We start from the raw sequence: 20,275 nt of genomic DNA, 5'->3' as shown, positions 1-20,275 counted from the left end.
CGGAACCCTTTAAAGCAGCAACTGAGCTCCTGTAAACGCTGGAATCTACACCAGCGAGTCCCAGAGAGCACAAGCAACCTTGGAGCGGAGCAGAGCTGCCCCGGGGGTCACCGTTGTGCCGGCATCCGGGCGCCTGGGGACACTGCTCATGGGTGCTGAACCCCCGGCCTCCATTTGCCACAGGTGGCTGGAGGTGCTCACCACTGGTGTCAACTTAAGGCTCAGCTCCTAACGGTGATCTAAGTCCCTTTAAGGCCCCAGCCCTGAAGACCCTGCTCTCAGCCCCTCCGGGGAGGCCCTTGGCTGCTGTGCTCACGGCCCTCCTGGCTGCCCGGCGTGGGGTGGACCCCCGTGAACACAGAACGGGCCACCTACCCGAACATGGCGACCAGCAGGTTGACGAGCAGGATGTTGGTGGACAGCATGTAGATGCACACCAGGGGGATGGTGACCCACTCGGGGAAGCGGGGCAGGCTGTGCTCGTCCAGCTCCACGCACAGCGGCTTGGACTCGTTGCCGGTGAAGGTGCAGTGGGCGAAGTCGTACGTGGTACCTGAGCGGGTGGAACCAAAGGCCCAGTGAGGCCCCTCCAGAGGGCCCAGGGCCCTGGCACACCGGGGAACCAGGACGCGGTCATGGATATCCAAGCAAGGGACACACCTCAGAGTCACCTGTCCCTCCACTCCATGCTTCCTGAGCTACCTCCCTGCTCCTTAGGGACTTCACTGAGGGTCAAGATCAAGCAAGGGCACATGCCCCATGGCCTCCACGGGTCAGCGGGTACCCAGGCACAGAGCTTAGAGGTCCAGCCTGTGAAACACGCACAGGGGCTCTGAGGCCACAGACGGGGGCAGTCCACCCAGAGGGAAGGGTCTCTGAGCTGAGATCAGAAGGCTGGGCAGGAGCCGGCCAGGGGGGTGAACGTGAGGAGCAGGTGCCCAGGGCGTCCCGACAGAGCCAAGGCCTGCAGCATGGGCATCCCTGAAGACATCATCCCTCCCCAAACGAGAGATCTAGATGCCCAGCAACCGGACACACTTTTTTTTTTCTTTTTAAAATTTTTACATTAAAACAGCAGGAAGCCATCAGACTGTTTTAAGCAGGGGACAACACATCAGACTCTCCTCATCTGGCTGCAGCGTGGATGGGGGGAGCCAGAGAGGGAGCTGGGAGGTTGGGAGGAGGGTGCAGGCAGACAGAATGGGATGCTTAGGGTGGGCTGGGGGCGGGGACGCAGCAGGATGTCAAAGCATCTTAGAGACAAAGTCCACACAGCCAGCTGAGGACACAACTGAGGACGTGGATGTTGGGGTGGACTCAGAAGAGGGTCAAGAATGACATCGAGGCTCTGGGGTGCACAGCTGAGCTCATGGTGGGGAGACTGAGACAGAAAGATGGAGTCACCCCCAAAAGGGCACACAGCACACAGCATTGCTGCCCCACTGGCCACCGTGTATGCTCCCAAGTGGGACCAAATCACCAACACGGAGGACCGTCCCGAAGACAAACGCAATGGCTTATGGGAAACAGCAAGAACGGCAAGCAGACGGGATAAAAATGACAAAGAGGAGGAAGGACCATGTTTCTAACGTCCTGGAAGAGGCTCCAGCACAGGGCGCCGGAGAGACTGAAGAAGAGAGAGCCACAGGACACTGAGAGGTGCCACCAATCAGGGCAGGCACTGGCTCCAGGAGGCCATCGGCATCGTCTATGGCGGGCAGACAGGAAACGACGGCCGGGTTCATGTCAACACCGTAAAGATGCTTTGCACAGTTCCCTGCCAGCACCAGCACACGCCCTGCTCTGCTCGCCTGCGCTGGGTATGGGCGAATTAAGCCACGGGGCCACCACGGCTGCCTCCCCAAACCAGCTGGCACTGGGCTGATGTAAAAGTTTAGATTCCAGGTTCAGTGCAAATTTCTCCACGGTGCTCTTTTTGAAACAAATAGGTGCCCCGTTACCCTGTTGTAGGAAAGCACAGCTCGTGAGCCGGGTTCCTCTAGCCGCCACGTTACTCTGAAATCATTCTTCAAAAGGTTTGAAAAGTGAAATGCTGGGGACAAGGGAGAATCCTGCTTAGGAGTAAAGACAAGGTTTGAGGATTGTTTCTTCAGTCCGTGGCTCTGGCCCCCGCTCAGTGAACACATGGAGCTGCGGTCAGGGTCAGCCCCGGAGGCTGCCTTCTGCTGGCCCCCTCCCAGCCCCATCTCCACCTGAGCCACGTCGGCTTACCATCCACGTCGCTGGGCACCTGGCCGAACATGGCCAGGTAGGGCTCGTAGATGACGGAGCGGAAGATCCACCTCCAGCGCTGCTCGTTTTGCCTCAGGATCCCTTGCCTGGCCACCCCGAAGGCCACCATCCACACGGCAAAGAGGAACAGGAAGAAGAAGACATCGACCAACTGCCAAGGAAGGACATCAGAACAGAGTCGGGAGCGTGCCCGCGGGCAGTGGGGCCCGCAGCCTGGCTGTTCTCAGTTAGCCCTGGCCCCAGGGCCCTGACACTCTAGGTGACCTGTGCTCACTTGCTGATTTTTAAAAAATGGCCAGCATCACCTTTGGGTCTGGGGACAACGCTTTTCCAGAATTAAACCTGAAGGATGCATGTGTGTCCACCAGTCTCCAAACCAGCTCGCACCCGCCGCTGAGTGACAGCCCAGCTCAAGAACATACAAAGACCTATGGGGAGGACCTCTCTGTGTCTAGACCTCACGTACTTGCATTCTTTAAACCCCTAAATTATGTCTGTAGGTTTCCTTTCCTTGGGAAACAAAAGCAGTTCTCATTAGACAAGAATGGACAATTTGATTTTTTTACAGTTTTTGCACACACAGCATGACTTCATAGTGACTCCCTGCCTCAGATATGCTTTGAGCGAAAACCACAAGCTCAGCCTCGGTGTTGGAAAGGAACGTCCAGATGAGCTCATCCAGGCCCATCTCGCTGCAAGACAGAAGTGGAGGTCTGGGCCACGTGGGGAATCGGCCTAGGGAGCCACCGCCATGTGTGATTCCCCCTCTGGTGCCATGTGAGCCTGGGGGGTCCTCCCTGCATGTGTCCCAGGGTCTGAGGTCAGGTTCCAATCCTCCCCTCCCTGCCCACGCTCTTAGCAAAGTGTTCAGACCCCACGGGAAGCACACTGTAAAGTGTGCATCTGAACACGGGTGTTTATCTCCTACTCCCAGCAGTCTCTCCTGAAAGTTCAACCTGGGGGACGCCCTTCATGAGGACACGTGGAAGAAAGCAACCGCCACTGATTGAGAAATGCGACCATCATGCTAGGGGAGAAAGCCTCCTGTCAATCATTAGTGGAACTGAACGGAGCAAGAGAACCTTGGCCAGAGAGACTCTTGGCTCTTACCATCCTCTGCAACATTATGATCTTGGGTCCTAAATTTCTGCTGACAGTGAAAATGTGGATCAACCTCAGGGTGAATATAATGTAATCCAGGCAGAAAATGACCCGGCCGGAGTACAGCGAACTTTTATTAGAGGGGTGGAGCCTGTGGAGAGGAGGAGAACAGATGTGTGAGACGTGGACAAAGCATCGCAACGTCGGGTTTTTAAAGTAGAGTCAGGGAGCGGCTGAGAGCCAGGAGCTGAGGTGTGGAACAGGACAGGAGCACCACCACTGCCCCGTGCCACTCGGGCACCAAAGAAGGCCCCAAGAGCTCTGGAGGCTCCTGCCTCCCTGTCCCTCATCCTCACGTCCTCCTGCCATCTTTGCTGGCTCACAGGGAGGTGTCCAAGATGATGCCAACCCCACCCCAACCCCTGGACTTGGCTCTGCCAACTTCCCTCAAAATCTCCCCGGGGTCTCCCTGACACTGATTAGCTAAGCCCTGCTACCAGAGGACACCCCTGTCAATGCTGAGATCCTCAACCCCAGCAGGAAGGATGAGGAAGAAATGGCGTGCTCGCCCCTTAGCCATGGAGGGCCAGCACGCTGTCTTCACAGGGGCAAAGGGGAGCAGGCCGGCTCCTCTTCAAAGCGGCGCCCTGTGTGCCTGTCGATGACGCAGCCTCCCCTTTGGCCTGGAGGGACGTGGGCAACGGACCACGCCTGGGGCTTCCCAACCCTTCCTCAGGGAGGGCGGCTGGTGTTTTGCCCTCAGGGGCAGCGTTGGATTTGTCTGCTGGCGCACTCTGGCTCCGGGATTGAGGATTGTGCTGGTAGCTGAAGGACAGCTCCGTGGCCGGTTTTCAGGTTAAGGTCACACGTGTCTTAGGTTACACACCCCAAATGAACCAGTAGCCTAAGGTATAGGCATCCTCCTCACCCTTTACTCTCCTCGGTGTGGAGTTCCCTCTCCCAAAGCCTAGAAGGCCAAAAGGAAAGATCACAGACCCCCGAGAGGGAAGAGAGGAAATGCTGACCAGGCTGACCAGGCTGACCAGGCTGACCAAGCTGACCAGGCTGACCAGGCTGACCAGGCTGACCAGGCTGCCCAGGATGACCAGGCTGCCCAGGCTGACCAAGCTGCCCAGGATGACCAGGCTGACCAGGCTGACGGGGGCCTTTCCCAGTCGACTCCAAGCAGCAGCCCCCATGGGCTCAGAGGGTCCAAGAGTTTTTCTCCACTTTGGTGCCCACAACGTCGAAAATTAGGGAAAGCAATGAGGATAACTCACCGAAATACAATCCCCGCTATGAAGTAGAACAGCCCCAGCGTGTCCATGACGTTCCACAGGTCGGTGAAATAATTCACCCCGTTCATGTACCACTGCAGCCCAGGGGAAGAGAGAGGTGTCAGCAGCCTGGGACCACTGCGTGCTTCCCGTCCTCCCCAGGTCCGCTCTGTGCCAAGAGAGCCCTAACACGCCCCGCCACCCGGGGAACCCGAGGCTGGGCTGGGCGCCAGCGGCTCTGCTATTCATGTGCTGCTGGTCGGTCAGGAGGAAGGTCTCCTGGTCCTTCTGCTCCTTCAAGATGAAGCCACAGAGGGCGAGCACCACCTGCCCGGGCACCTGGGAAGCACGGGCCACCTTGCACGGTGAGTAGCACAGTCACACACCTCATAGTTACAGAGGGGCCATCCCTGCTGGGCTCGTTGTCGGCTTCTGTATCCACCTAAGATTTGTCTGGCACATGACAGTAAAAGGCCTTAACCAAAGGATATCCAGGAGGAGATGCCTCTCTAGCCACCGTAGACTGGATTTGGGGAGTCCCGGGGGGGTCCTCTAACCTGTCATCTGTCCTCCTACTCCAAGTATGTTTCCTGAGGGCCCACAGGATTGCAAGCCCTGGGCCAGCCTCCTGGGACACAGAGTGATCAGTGGGTACAATACCGATCCTCAAGGAGTCCACTGTTCCATGGAAAGACAGGTGTAAACCATGTTAAAACCAAATGTGAAGAGGATGGGAGAGAAGGCAGAAGTTCACCGGGGAGTAAGCTCAGATAAGGGCCACCGTATTCACTGTGCACACCAAGAAAGCCATGGCAAAGAGGGCCCGGAAGGGCGAGGCCTGCTCATCTCTCCACCTGAGATGGCTGGTACTCGGGTCCTGCTTCCTACCCTGACCCAGACACCGAGGCCTGGAGGCCAAGGCGCCGCCCTGAGCAAGGCCTCCCTGTTCTGAATCTCCAGGCCCCTCAAGGTCCCACCGGGAGGAGTCAAGACACATAGCCCACTTCCCAGGCACCTCCTTCCCCACGAGTGAGTGGAAAGAGCAGCTGTGTGGGCAACAGAAGAGGCTGCTGGGAACCAGGACCCGTGGGAGGCCACCGCTGGAGCAGCCCTGGATGGACCGCATGCTGGGAACTGACCACTGGGGAGGTGGCAGGGGTGTCCACCTGGCTGGGCAGCATGATTCCAACTGCCATTTGCTTTTCCTGTGCCTGGTGAGACGAGGGTCTGCCCTGGCACTGGTCTGCCCCTGCCCTCCGGGACCCAGGCAGATACCAGCAGCCTACACAGCCTACACGACCTTGCCCAGGTCACCTTCAGAAGTCACCCTGGCCTTCATGCAGACACCTTAGGCCAGTTCCAGAGCTCCAGGAACCAGTGCAGGGAGAAAGCTCTTTTTATTTCTTCTTCTTCTTCTTCTTCTTCATCATCATCATCATCAATGAGAGGAGGCCTCTTCTCTGAGCATAAGAGCAGAGGCAGACTGAATTTGTAAACTACCAGCACCGTGTTTCAGGTTCTCTCTCAGGATCTGGGGACACGGTGGGCCTCGAGATTGAATGGTGCTCTCTGAAGGTGCAGGCGACTTGCCCCATCTTAAGCAAACACTCATGGTGCCTGCTTGGCAGAGCCCAGGTGATTTAGCAACTGTGCCGTGCTATTGACTGTCCTGGTTAAAAACCCCAAGTCAGCACATCAGTATCTGCCTCCAGGCCGAGGTCACCTGGAGACGCTACAGAGCAAGGCTCTTTGACTCCCAGACACAATTTAAATCAGGTGGCCTCTATTTCGGGGTTGTTTTCCTCTCACAAATGTGAATCAGTTTAATGAAGACCACACCCGGCCAGCAGAGCCACTTCCTGGGGGAAACTAATCCCTTAGGAGTCCAAAGGCACCGGCTGCAGACAAGAAGAGAAACAGCGACCCCAAGTGGCAGGTTCTTTAACAACAAGCCCCTCACAGCTACAGTCTGTGGACTCCTTGGATCCAAGGCCATGCAGCCGCCGCGGGCAGGACCACTGAGTTAACACAGGTCAGTGTTGGATCAGGAACACTGGCTGGACACCCTCAGTACCACCTACCAAGCACCCCCATTCTGGACGCAGAGGGTAGGGGCTCTCCGGCCTTCCAGGCCTCCCTTCCTCCAGCAGCCCCAGGGAAGACTCTAGCCCACTTTCCCTTCTGATGTTCCTACCCCCCTGCCCTCTGTCCACTCACACTCCATGTCCCTGCCCTGAGCCCTCCTTGCTCTCAGCCTAACCTGCCCCAGGCCTTCTCCAAGCAGGATAGCTGCCTGGGTCTCCACACAGGCCAAACAGGTGACTTAGTGGCTAAATGCGCACATGATGCTTGTATGGAGATGTCTGTGATCGCAGCAGTTCCTCTGGGCCAACCTGTCCTACGGTGCTGGCCCCCACTCAGCTCTCCTCAAGAGCTCCTGGAAGTGACCCTCCAGTCACCCTAAGGGGAAAGCTCCACGGGCCAAAGGTATTTGTCTGGTTCGTTGCTGTATCTTCAGGATCTCGGGCAGGGCCCGGCACACAGTAGGTGCTCACTGAATACTTGGTGAAAGACAGGACACATGGAAAGGGACTGGGCTTCCAGAGTTAGGCACGTCTCCCTGCGGTCCCAGCCAGGCCGGGCTCTTCCTTCCATGGCAAACAGTTCCTGTAGATGCCTAAGGACCCGTCTGGCAGCTTCTGTGTCCTAATGGGACAGGAGCAGGGTCAGGGATGAGACTGGCGGGGGAATGTGTGAGAAGATGAGGGTGGCGGAAGCAGGAAAGCATTTCTTACTGTTTACCAACATTCCAAGATGAGGCACCAAGGTCCCCTCCGCTTGGAAGGCTGCCCTGAGCACCTTGATGCCAGGGAGCACCTCCAGGTGCCTTGCTCCCGCCCCGTCCTTGTGACTCACTTCCCGCTTCCCTTCGCTGCTGCCACACAGTAAGTCAGAGTAGAACTAGGTACAAGGCTGGCCGCTGCAGACCGCATGCACCGTGTGATGGGCTGAATCATGTGCCCCAAATGGAAGTCCCACCCTCAGCACCTCGGAGCAGGACCTCGTCTGGACGGGTCACGGCCATGTGACTGAGTCAGGAGGGAGTCGAGTGAAGCAGAACGGCCCCCACCCAAAGTGACCGCTGTCCTCAGGAAACGGGGAAATCAGGACACAGACAGGCTCCCAGGGAAGACACCACATGGATGTGACACAGAGTCACAGTGTTGCTTCAACAGGCCCAGGGACAGCAATGATGGCCCCAAACTACAGAAGCCGGGGAAAGGGGCCAGCCCCGCCCACACCTGACCTCAGACTCCAGGCTCCAGAACTGTGAGCAATGAGCCGGTGCCACTGAAGCCACCAAGCCATGGTGTTTTGTCACCACAGCCTTACAAACCATCACAGAGCATGACCTGGACAGGGCCGTGGCCTCAGGAGGCAGAGCATGGGGCTCCCATGGGGCTGTCGTGAAATCGGGAAAACGCTCTGCACCCCTGCAGGACCTGGGAGAGCTGCAGGAGACAGACAGCCTGGCAATCGGCCACGTCCAGCACTGATGGTCACTCAGCCCTTCCTCTTCACCTCCACCCAAACCTCCCACCTCAGGGCACAGGAAGACAGGAGCAGGGCACTGGCCCAGGACCTCCCACTCCTCCCACCGGGCAGACATCATGGATCAAGATGCTCCCTGCTGAGAACAGAGGACCTCAGACTCTTCCCACCCTAGGGGTCCCGGAACCACACACCCACGCAGGGAAAGGCTGTCAGACCAACGAGGGGTTCTCAGGGTCCTCGGGGTCCTGTGATGGACAGGACAGCATCTTCTATCACTGGGCCTACTACTCCCCAAACTGCATGCACCCCGTACGTTCTCAGGGCCCGGCACACACTGCGGAGCCCACACATGTTGAGGCTTGGGCTCAGAAGGGACCACAGCAGTGGCAGCAACAGCAGTTCCTAACAAGCCGTGAGCCCTGATCTGAAGGGTTTCTCAGACGGCTTTTCCTACAGGTTCAGGGACAGCCCCACTCTTCACCATCAAATGATTTCTTTGAGAGTTACTAACTAAGCACCTGCGACAAGTGAGGCCAGGGCTCAAGTTTTGGATTCAACAGTGGAGAGGGGAAGCCCAAAACCGCAGATGCCCAGAAACCAAGAAAAACCCAATCATCATTTCACACCGACTCCTAAATCCCACAGGGAACCCCGCTTTTGCTCTGACGCAGGGCATCACGATGCCCTTAGCTGCTGGAAAGTCCCCCCAGATGCCCTGCCACCTGCTCCACTGACCCTCTCAGGGCGACAGTCACGGTAGAAACACGGATGACTCCTGATAACGGCTGCAGACCAAGGTCTCTGTCCCTTGAACACCACCCACCCAACTGACCCATCGTCATCCATTAGCCGAAGGCAGAGGGCAGAACACGGGGCTGGCAGATCTCCCCAGGTCGCCAGCAGCTTGCAAATGCATCCCAGGTTCACGGGCAACCAGCCAGCAGGGACACTGACGTCCTGACTTCGAGCCCCAGCTCCCCGGCGGCTCCCCCTCTGCTGGGCACTAGGAGGACGTGGCCCGCGCCCTTGAGCCCTCCTACCTGCCTCACTTCATCACAGAACAGGACGAAGACCAGCGCGTACAGGACCAGCTCGGGGGTGTGCGGCACCGAGTGGAAGTCCATGAGCAGCACGTAGGCAAAGAGCAGGAGGAAGGCGATGTAGAAGACCACGTTCCAGGAGAAGACCACGAACGGGGAGGTGAAGAAGGCCACGTAGTGCCACAGGAGCCGCTTGTGCTTGTCCACGGGCTTCTTCCTGAAGGAGAGGCCAGACGTCATGGTCCAGGCACGCGGTGGAGCGGTCAGGTCCAGCCCTCACGACACACACACATCCAGGAAGGGACCACACAGGGCTCCAGGACTGAGCCCTCCAGACAACTCTGCATAGATAACTGACCCCACCACCCGCCGTCTGAAACCAGACCCAGGAAAAGCCTCCCTGCAGTGAACCATCCCTTATCCAAGAGCGTGCAGGTGTGGACTCGCATACACACTTCACACTTGCACACGTGCACACACACACACACACACACACGGGGGTGCCCCAGCTCCTACCTGAACGACACGAAGCCACAGCCCACCAACGGAATGAGAAACAGACACAGAATGATCTTCCAATTCTTGGTGTCCCGGGAGATCTCTCCATACCATTGCTTGGAAAGAAAATTCTACAAGGACACAAGACAACACAGATTTGATTCACGCAGGTGACCCCTCTCCCAGCCCCCCACGCCTCCCCAAAACAGATCTAAGTTAGTATTCTTATAATCTGCCTGGACTCGTGAGGGCTATGAGAGAACAACTTAAAATCCTGTTTGATTTTAGGTTTTCTTCTAAGTTGGGTACATGAGCTTTCAAACAGCCATGTGAGTGCGAGTTCAATACACGGATGGATCTTTAACCTGCTGATTCTCACTCTGTAAGTCCACACCAGTATCCTTCTGACTCTCTTCTCTAATGATCACAAATTCACGGGCATGGCCAACCCTGTCTGTAGGCCCCCAGGGATCCCTTTCCAGACACAGGCAGGTGTCAGATTGCTGGGAAACTAAAAGGAAATCAGGAAGGAAGAGACCAAGGTCAATGACAATTCAAGCTAAAATGCTCCCAAAACTTTGCCCAGACTGTACCGGCCCCTGGAGGTGGGCAGGGCTGTTTCTCCAAGGTGGAAATTAGAAAGAGCTGGGGTAGGAGAGAGGGTGAACCTGACCACAGCCAAGGGACCCACAGCTCTCAGAAAAGAGCCCGACAGTGGGAGGAGCTTGTGGGGGGTGCGGAGCAAAGGGAGAGCTGGGGCCTCCTCGTTGCCCACCAGGAGGGCAGGGACTGGCCAGAAGTGCCCACAGCTCCTCAAGGAGAAGGAGGAGCATAAGGACCACTACACTCAGAGGAGGAAGAGGGCTTCTGTGACCCTCTGTTCAGGAGGGGCAGGCTGGACCCCAGGAGCAGCCCCCAGTGAGCAGCAAGTGCAGGCAGTGGGTGAGGACCCCCGGAGGAGCCACACGGAGGCCCACTCTACAGGGTCTCCAGGGGTCCCAGCGGGTGGAGCCCAGTGGCCTGAGTGAGTTTCCTCCTCAGCACCCCCAGCTGTCTGCCTCCAGGGACTCCCCGGGAACGCACTGCCTGCCAATCCTTGCTTGGGGATTGGGCAACAAGGCAAGGAGAGGCCAGACCTCCTCACCCCCCAGCTCCTGCTGGTGCCGAGCATACCCAGCCAGCACCCTGTGGCCCCATTAGGCCCCAGTGGCAGCGCTGGTTGGCTGTCACGGTCACCAGCAACGGTCTGACCCCACACAGCAACCTGACTGCAGGAAGCCAGGTCCCTTCCCCGGTGGAGCCACCAGGGACCCTGTGGTGGACCTCCAGTGAACATTAGTGACCTGGATCTGACCAAACCCTGGGACAGGAGACGGGCTGGGGCCTGAGAGGTCGTGAGCAGAGACTCTGCCCGGGCGGCCAGCCCAGCCTGCCAGGTGCACCCCAAGCCCAGGCCAGCCTCACTCCAACCCCGCCCACTGCAGCAGAGGCCAAAACAGACCAACGGGACCCTGAGTCCTCAACCCAGCCCAGAGGTAGTGTCGGATCTAGCTCCCTCATAGGAGCAGGTGGACTCGCTCATAAACACGTGGCGAGACCGCAGGCTGCACGCGAAACGTGTGCGTCGTGGCAGGCGGCCCACGTAGGATCAAACCCAGCCTGCTGCTCCCTAGCCGTGCAAGCAGGGGATTTCAGAACCCTGAGCCCTGAGCCCATCAGCAAGGCGGACACCACCTCCACGTGGGCTGTGATACCCAGCGTGTAACGGTGTGCCTGGCAGTCACTCGCTCCTCCGCCCCTCCCGCCCCGTCTCACGCTCACACCCCTCCCCTCCCGGGAAGCCTGGGAACCAGGTGTGGGCGGCTGCTCAGTTCAGAGCAGAAGCCGGCAGGATTGACTTTGCCCATTCATAGTCTCTCTACTCGATCCCTTCTGCCCATCACTGTGAGAGTAACAGCCAGTGTGGAGACCGGCCCTTTCACGTCTCTGGCTGAATCCGCACACAGTCCTCCCCACAGCCACCACGGTCTCCCACTTGCCCATCAAAACCTAGGGCCCCACCCACTGAATGTCCCCCACACACCCCGCATGTTAACGACTTGGTCCCAGCTTGGTGCTAGTGGAGGTGGCGGAATGTCCAGGAGGCCAGGCCTAGTGAGAGGACGTGGGTCTCCAGGGGTGTCCCTGTGAAGGGGGCAGTGGGACCCCAGCCCCTCTTCTAACTTTGCTTCCTGGCTGCCATGAGCTGAGCAGCTTCCTCTGCCACATGTCTCCTGCCAAGGTGTGCTGCCTCAACACGGGCCTAAAACCCGCAGGGACAGCCGACCCCAGACAGGAACCTCCAAATCCGTGAGCAAGGAAGCATTCTCTCTTTATAAGATGATTATCTCAGATATTTTGTGACAGCAACAGAAAGCTGATTCATACACTCCTGTACCCCTCTTGAAGCGAGGATCTCGGCCCCCACCCAAGGCAGCCCCCACCCAAGACAGCCACCTCCCACATCATCCCCCAACATCTCTGCTATGGCTTTTATGTTGCAGAAGGTCAATTTTCAATATTTTTAAAGCTGTTAATAGCATCTGAAGTCAAGGCCCATTTCTGGGCACCTAGTTGTGTGGCTGGTGTTTACCTGCACCCCAGGTTGGGCGATGAAATGCTGGTCTGTGGCCTCCACCGCCAGCTCCAAACAGTTGCTTCCGCCCCAAGCTTCGCAGGAGTAGACCAGCAGCTGCTCTGCCAAGTCCTCGTCACTGCTATAGCACTCAGTGAAGAGCTCTGCACCATCACCAGAGACGGAAGCCAGAATCAGGGCTGGCACCTCGGGGAGCAGCTGGCCCCCAGCCAACCCCCAATCCAAGGACAGCGTGGGCACGAGAATCTCATAAAAGGCACAGAGAAGCCATCACAACACAGTCACTACCCAGCACAGAGCTTTTTAAGACGCACCACACCCTGCAGGGCCAGTGTGATAGTGGGTGTCAGTCAGAGCTCAGGGGATCAGACACAGGAGCCTCCCTCGTTGGTGGGCTTTGGTCTCGGTCCAGGCAGAAGGACAGGAGACCCTCTGCCTCCCCTTAGCTAGCACAGACTCTCCATCCCCTGGGCTTCTGTGCTTTCTTGGTAAGATTTCTTCACAGATAAGTCACAGCATATAAACCATAGAAGGTGGAAGAAACACTGACTTGGAGCATTCAGGTGTGCTCAGTGACAGAGACCGCTGTGCAGAGGCTCAGAGGAAATGTTTTAGAGTAAAAGTACTAGAAACCATGGCCACCTGAGGTCACCTGGAAATTAATATATTGAAAGAAATGGCTGCACACCTCTTTTCCAACACCAAGAAGCTGAACACATTGTTACGTTAGATTAGACAGTAGACAAAGGTGTCATGCAGATGTCACCCTGCAAACTTAAAGCTGCAGAGGAACAAGGGAGACACTGAGCAGACCCAGAGCTCTCTGCTGTTGGATGACAGTTGCTCCCAACTCTCCCATTCGCACGTGGTCCTGTCCTCTGCAAAAAGGGCACTGACCAGCTTTAATTAAGGATTGGATAGCAAAGAGCAGCCAGATGACCGGTCCCGAGGCATCCAGAGAGGAAGGCTCAGGAATGCCTGCTATCCCAGGCCGTGGCTGATCTCCCCCAGCCCTCCTGGAGCTCCAAGGCTCCTACCTTCAGGGACCTACTCGCCAGCCATCACTGGAGTCCCCCTGTGGGACACTGAGGCCTAGAAACCCAACTGCTGCCTTTGCCATTAAAACCAACTCTGCATCAGACCCAGGGACCTGAAGTCTTCTGAGAGCATTTATGCATACACGAAATGCAGACTCACTTGTTCACAGTGTCTTAACTATGTCCAAAAAACACCCTGAAACCTCCTGAGGTGTTGAGCTACTTAGGCCTGAGCCAGGTAGCTCTGCAATGACAGTACTCAAGATTTTCACATTCACTCTGGGAAAAGTCCCAAGTGCCTGGAGCAGGAAGCCTGTACACAGGTGGGGGTCTGCATGGGTCTGCAGCCTTCCGTGAGGCCAGCAGGGGGAGCCCAGACACTCCAGTTCTGAGCCTTGGTCCACCTGCATCTCCCCTGGAGTCCCTCTGCTGTGACTTACCCACTGCGCGGGTCTCGTACTCATTTGCCAACTCCTCTGATTCTCCAGCGGCATTGATGTCATTCTTCACTTTGGCCAGAGTCTTCAGAAGCTTGCTGGCTCCCAAGGCTGCCAGAGTACAGCCCCTGGTCTTTTCAAGGGGTGGAGAAACTTAGGTTAACTCAGAATCCCTTGAAGCGGTTGAGTGGACACTAATGGTGAACAAGGATGAACTCAGAGCATGAGCAGGAAGGGGCAAAGTCCCAACTATGTGAACATTTCAAAGTAGAATTTGTAATGAGCACAAAAGAGTCTTGGACCTGAATATGTTCAGTCCTAAACAGGGCAACCTCGAGCCTGAAGCTACTCAGATGAAGAAGCAGCACAGGAAAAGAAAACCATCAAGATAAATGCCCCGAGAAATTGCCAGTAAGAGGGGATGGCAGCCAGTCCTCTATTACAGCTTTGTCGGGCTGCACAAAGAGCTCCAAGATGGGGACAAGTGGGTAAGGACATAAAGGACCTGAACTATGTAACCAGAGGCCATATGTGTGAATTCAGCAGTCCACACCCAACCTGATGCTCTCAAAGTGGAGAAGCTAGTGTTACGTGCTAAATCACACATAAAGTTTTCAATAATTTTTCCAAAGCAGACTTTTTACAAGCCCTATTTCCTGTTCATAAGGCAATAAAGCCAAAAATTAACTTTTTAAACTAAATTTCAATTCCTTACCAACTGAGGAAATATTCACAAACCCACACACACTGAGAATCAGGTGCCCACTAGGTGCCCCCCAAGGCAAGCCCACTCTCCAGGGACCACCCTCCTGAACACACCTCCATCAACATGCAGCACAGCCACGACACACAGCCATGACCACCTGGCATCTGCAGTGTGGGAGCAGTGACAGAGAATGGGAGAGCAGTGTCTGAGACTGGGGTCTCTGACAACTTAATGACTGTCGCATGCTTGGTGCCTGGGAAAGTTTCTGTGCAAAGGGGCAGCATGTCTAGTTGCTATGGTGACACCCTCCATAAGAAGGCTCTGTGCCAGAGTCTTATCAGCCTCAACCTTGCTCTCAGGCACACAGCTCCTGGGAATAGAGGAACTCTCTTGCTAGACAGCCACAATGTGTCACCAAGTTCCTGAACCTGCCTGCCTAACGGTAACTTTAAAAATGGACTTTCTTTTTAAAAAATATTTATTTTTTAGTTGTAAATGGACACAATATCTTTATTTTATTTTAAGTGGTGCTGAGGATCGAACCCAGGGCCTCACACGTGCTAGGCGAGCCCTCTACCGCTGAGCCACAACCCCAGCCCCTGAACAATGGACTTTCTTGAGAGCTGCACAAAGCTCCTAACATTGCACATCGTAACTGTAGAATATAACAGCAGAATAAGCTTCATAATGTTGCTAACTCTGTACCTTTCATGAATACAAAGAATAATGCTTGTACAGTCTTTAATCTGATAATGAGGCACATATAAATAAAGATGGCTGGTGTAATTCTTAGACCTGCTTCTCCATCAGAGAGTAGAGCTCCACCTGATCCCAGCCATTATCTTCAAAATCTGAGTCCATAAAGTGAGTTTTTATTTTCCTAATCCCCATCGTCTCTCACCAGAATCTGCTAATTTGGCCTCACTAGTCACAGAACTGTGGCCATTTTTTTTTTTTTTTTTTTGGTGATGTTTTAGAGTACACGTGAGATTTGAGGTCAGAATTGTTACAATCAAGCTGGACATTTACCTGTTGAACTTTGGTGTGAACTCAAGCTGGACATTTACCTGTTCCCAAATGACTTTGGAGAGCTCCTTCTTGTTCTGCAGAATGGCCCAGATGAAGAGAGCTTGCAGGGGGTGCCGGGTAATGAAAGACACATCCTGGGAGGGGGCAGAGCACAGGGTCAGCTGTGCAGAGGCAAATCACATCAGGTGCCCAGGAAAAGGGGGTCAGGAAGCCCAGGGGAGCGCCCTGTGCTGGAGGCTCTGTGGCTGGGCCATTGGAACAGCAGGGTGACGCGATTTCCATCTCTGCCACCCTCCAGGGGGTGTAATTTGATGTGAAATCTTTCATCTATCATAAAATATAAAGTACAACTGGAAGAAAAGGTATCAAGAGTGAAAAAAAGTGCTAAGAGCAATTTAAAAACTAAAAGACCTCTGACAAGCCAGAGAGAAAGCAATTCCTTCTCATCATATAACTCTGTTTCTCATCTAGGGGGAAAAAATTGTTCAGATTAAATTCTATCTTTCCTGTGGTTAAAGTTCAACTATCAGAACATAAAATGTGCTTCTTTCTTTGGATTCTTATTCAAAGATTCGACTCCTAATACATCAATTAAAATCCCAGCTGGTCTTCAAGATTCAAGACCTGTCCTGATAGAAAACAGGATATATTCAAGACCTGTCCTGATAGAAAACATGTATATATTCCCTTTCGACTTCTTTTCATGTTTCACCAAAGTCTTAAATGCATAATGTGTAGTTAGGGGTTGCGTTGCAAAAAAAAAAAAAAATTCACATAAACAGTGTCCAAAAGCTCCTCTCTGGACACTTCCACTTCCTGAGAACACCTAGCTTCTTCAGATTTTTAACTCACACACACACTTAAAAGTCCCAGAATTCCAAAAGGTAATGACCTTGTTTGGGTTTCCCCAGAAGCAATCCCGAGATAAGAATTTGAGGTAAGTAGGTTGTTTGGGAAATGATCCCAAAGAAACTAGTAGGAAAGTGAGGAAATGAGACATGAAAAGAGAGACATCTATAAAAAGTGTGGAATCAAGCATGCTGCCATGGTGGGCACTGGAGATCCGCTCCACTGGGCAGCTCTAGAAGTTCAGGCAGATCACTGCCCCAGGCATGACCGGCCCGTCACTGGGCTCCGATCAGCGCAAGCATTTAGCCACAGTCGCTGGTGCTGGGCAGTGGAACCTGGCCTGTCTGCACTTCACATGGAGGACCCAAGCCAGCCCAGGAGCACATCCACACACCCTTTCAAGTGGACACCTGGATTATCCTTTGGGAAATAGTCACTGTCCCTTCTATGCCCAGCAGTTCTTCAGTCCTTTACGTGGGCAGCAGGGAAGTACTTTAACCAGCTCATGCCCGGTAGACCAAGAAGGGAGCCAGCAGCCATTCATTTGCCCCTGCTCCCCACTCACTGCCTTGAATGCTGCACCAAGCTTTATGATTAAGAAAAGCTGCGACCAGTTTAAAGCAGAGCGTGGAGCAAAACATCAGAAAACTCACCACATAGCATCTAAAATAAAGGCAGTAGAAATAATCTTATGTCAATCTGTTGGCCACCTTATGGCAATGAGGAGGGAGTAGGAAAGACAGAGATAGAGGTGTTTTTTGTTTGTTTGTTTGTTTGTTTTTCAAAGAAAACTCAAAAGATGGGGGAATTTAAGCAGACAGTACATACATGGAGTTCCACATCCAAATCGTCCCGGCTATTTCTATCTTCCTTCCAGAAGCCTCTTCGGAAGTTTGCAACCAGCTTCCAGACGAATGTGAGGAGGGCGTCGTTGTAGGAGTTCTTGGCAATCTGCAGGTTCCGATACACAAGGGTGCTGAAGTGGCTGGAGAAGAGCTCGGTGAGGACGTCATTGGTGAGGAACTTCTGCAGGTTCAAGCCGTTCTCCAGAAAGAGGCGGACAAATTTGGGCCGGTCCTTTATGAGAGCCGTGAACATGACCTCCTGAAGGTCCGCCGACTAAGGAGGAAGCAGAAAGCGCACTCACAGCTTCCGTCCCAAAGAGGACACGAGGCAACGACCTCCCTCAACCACATCGTATTTCCAGCTGCAAAGTTAGAAGAACTCAACTCTCTTTCAACACATCACTGAATTATAGTTTAGACTCCTGGGGGACGCAGCATGGTGGGTGGAGTCTGTGACACTGGCCCTCTGCGGGCATTGGATGCCACCTGGGCTTGAGCTTGTGTGGAGCAGAGAGAGGTTCACACGTGTGGGAATTGACCCCACCGTCTGGCACAGCAGGAGCACCCAGTTAGGGGTGGGTGGCAGCAGTGCAGCCGGAACCCTCTCTCTGGAGTCTACAGCAGACACAGATTATCAGCCAACCAGTGCAGCCTGGGACCAACCAGTCCCCTGGGACCTACTGTGCTTCACACGTGCCCACGAACCTTCATCTGGCAACCCGATTCTCAAACACACTTGGAAAAATGGGGTCCATAGAACCACACGCCACCAAGCCCGCATCTGCTCGTGTTCCATACCCCAAGTCACTGGAACACATAGCGGTTAGACCTGATTTTTAGTTACCTTTATCTCCACTTTCTGAGCTCCTGATAAAACTAATACCATAGAGACTTACTGAGAATCTTAAGAAAAGTCATCAGTGTCGACTTCAGCCACAAGCCAGTAGGCTGCAGACTAAGCCAGCTCCCAGACACATTCCGTGTCCTCCAGAGGATTCATGGCAGTTTGGTTCCATTGTCAACATTTAAAAATTCAAAGATTCATCAAAATCTATACTTCCAGCATCAAGATTTAGGAGTGGAAACCAGACGCCCTGACAACATGGGACCCATCAGCTAGAGTCCGGTGGCAGCTGCTGCTCCCAGGCACCCCCACCCTAACTGAGTGCTTCTGCTGTGCCACAGTCTGGGGACAGTGCTCTCTGTCCCCTCGGTCCCCACAGCTCCCCACTGCTGCCCATGCACCCACTTCATCTGCTTATGTTTCTCGCCTGAGCCCTGATCCGGGTGAATATCTCATGCCGATGGCAGCGTTAATGGCTTTTGTTTCTGTCCAGTGCTGGTCTCAGAGGATCACATGTTGCCTAGAGAGGGAACCGTCCAGGGTCCTTAGAGTCCCTGCCCTGTGCATCCGACTGGGCTGAGCCCGGAAGCAGCTCCCCCAGGGACGAGACAGCTGTGCTTCCTCTGCCTCAAGGCAAGTGTCCCCTGTGCCCAGCGTCTCACATTTCACTCTAAACACATTTCCCTTTCCACGAGTCACAGACTGGAGATGTGAGCAGTGGCTCTCAAACCCAGGGGCCTTGCTGAAATTCAGACCATGGGGAGTCACCTGGGGATGACTCAGCAAGTCTGAAGTGGAGTCCTGCTAACAAGTTCCCGGGTCATGCCAGTTATGCTGCCACCACAGCTGGCACATGGGAAAGGGAAAGGCTTTGCAGTCAGACATGTCTTTGTTCCAACCCAATTTTACCATTTTCCAGCTGTGTGACCAAGGCTGATTTCATCTCTGAACCTCAGTTTGCCCTTCTTTGAAATGGGTGGCTGTGAAGGTGAAGTGAGACAGTTGGCAAAATGGGGTCCATCGAACCCCATGCCACCGAACAAGTACCTGCTCATGTTCCATACCCTAAGTCACTAGAACACTGGCAGTTAGGCCAGGTTTTTGGTTACCTTTCCCTGTACGGGTCAAGCTCCTTTCAGAGGTTCAAGTTCAGAACAGGCCTTGAATAAGTCATCAGAACTTCCCCTCCTGCAATGCCCACAGAGCTCTGGTTTGTCACCCAACAAAAGGAGATCATCTTGCCGTGGATCAATGTGAGCAGCAAATCAACTAACACAAGGAGACTGCTGTGTGCACCGTGGAAGCTTAGACAAATACCAGAATTACTCCAAAGATTTTATGTTTAAACAAATATTTATACAGTGCTTAATAAGTGCCAGTGTTCTAAGTCCTTTAGAAGCATCGTCTGGTTTGATTGTAATGACAGCACAGTGAGCTAGGTAGTGCTGTTATCTCCATCTCCAGACAAGCAAAGGTGTGCCGGTAAAGGTTTAACACCAGCTTTTGGAAAGAACTGTAGGCCCTATTTTGTAGTGTTTGCCAATTCCCATGGTGTAAATACTCCCACGGTGGCAAAGTTTCAGCTACCAGTGTCAAGTCACTGACTGCAGAATCAGTAAGTAGACCACATGTAGTATTTCCAGGAGGCAGAAGCAACACACAGAAATAACCGCCAGAGCACAATAGTGGTAAATGCAGCAAAAGAATTAGTGTTGAGTTTTGATTGATTCTTACCTTTGCTTTTCACTAAATTTATTAAAATCTAAGTTCATATAACTTGATTTTTAATAATAACTATATATTACAACTAATTCACAAAATCCCTAAATATTTAGCAGCCAGCTCTTGCAAGTCAGTGCAAAGTGGCTCAACACACCATTGTACGAAGAAACTGAGACACAGTCCTTGCCCATGTCATGCAGATGAGCTGGCTCCAGAGAACATTCTCAACCACTGTGCCCTTCATGTTTAACAGTCTTTATCTGAGCTGATCAAATTAAGTGTACAATTCAGTATGTGACTGAGTTTATGTTTATTTGTACCATCTAAACTTACCAAAATACAACATTTCACACACAGGAATTCATTTAGGACTCCATTAATAAATCTATTTCTAGTTCCTAACTAAAGCCTGCAATGTGGAACAGGGCTTGCTACACTGTACAAATA

At 53.8% G+C, this 20,275-nt stretch overlaps 1 protein-coding gene across 1 annotated transcript in view; it reads right to left on the bottom strand.

Annotated features, from left to right (window-relative positions):
- The window catches only part of Trpm8 (transient receptor potential cation channel subfamily M member 8), a 73,641-nt gene that overhangs the window by 26,698 nt on the left and 26,668 nt on the right, over positions 1–20,275 (bottom strand). Inside the window, exons 11-20 of the mRNA XM_077799707.1 lie at positions 17,246–17,536; positions 15,607–15,702; positions 13,837–13,966; positions 12,357–12,502; positions 9,743–9,855; positions 9,227–9,443; positions 4,635–4,726; positions 3,364–3,505; positions 2,233–2,404; positions 376–553 (exon numbers count right to left, since the gene is read on the bottom strand). Coding sequence (XP_077655833.1) covers positions 376–553; positions 2,233–2,404; positions 3,364–3,505; positions 4,635–4,726; positions 9,227–9,443; positions 9,743–9,855; positions 12,357–12,502; positions 13,837–13,966; positions 15,607–15,702; positions 17,246–17,536 — 1,577 coding nt within the window. The remainder of the gene's footprint in view (positions 1–375; positions 554–2,232; positions 2,405–3,363; positions 3,506–4,634; positions 4,727–9,226; positions 9,444–9,742; positions 9,856–12,356; positions 12,503–13,836; positions 13,967–15,606; positions 15,703–17,245; positions 17,537–20,275) is intronic.

Source organism: Urocitellus parryii, chromosome 1 (assembly GCF_045843805.1).
Source record: "Urocitellus parryii isolate mUroPar1 chromosome 1, mUroPar1.hap1, whole genome shotgun sequence".
In the NCBI taxonomy this organism is placed as follows: Eukaryota; Metazoa; Chordata; class Mammalia; order Rodentia; family Sciuridae; genus Urocitellus; species Urocitellus parryii.
Note: the sequence above shows the minus strand (reverse complement) of the source record. Positions and strands in the feature narration are given on the sequence as shown.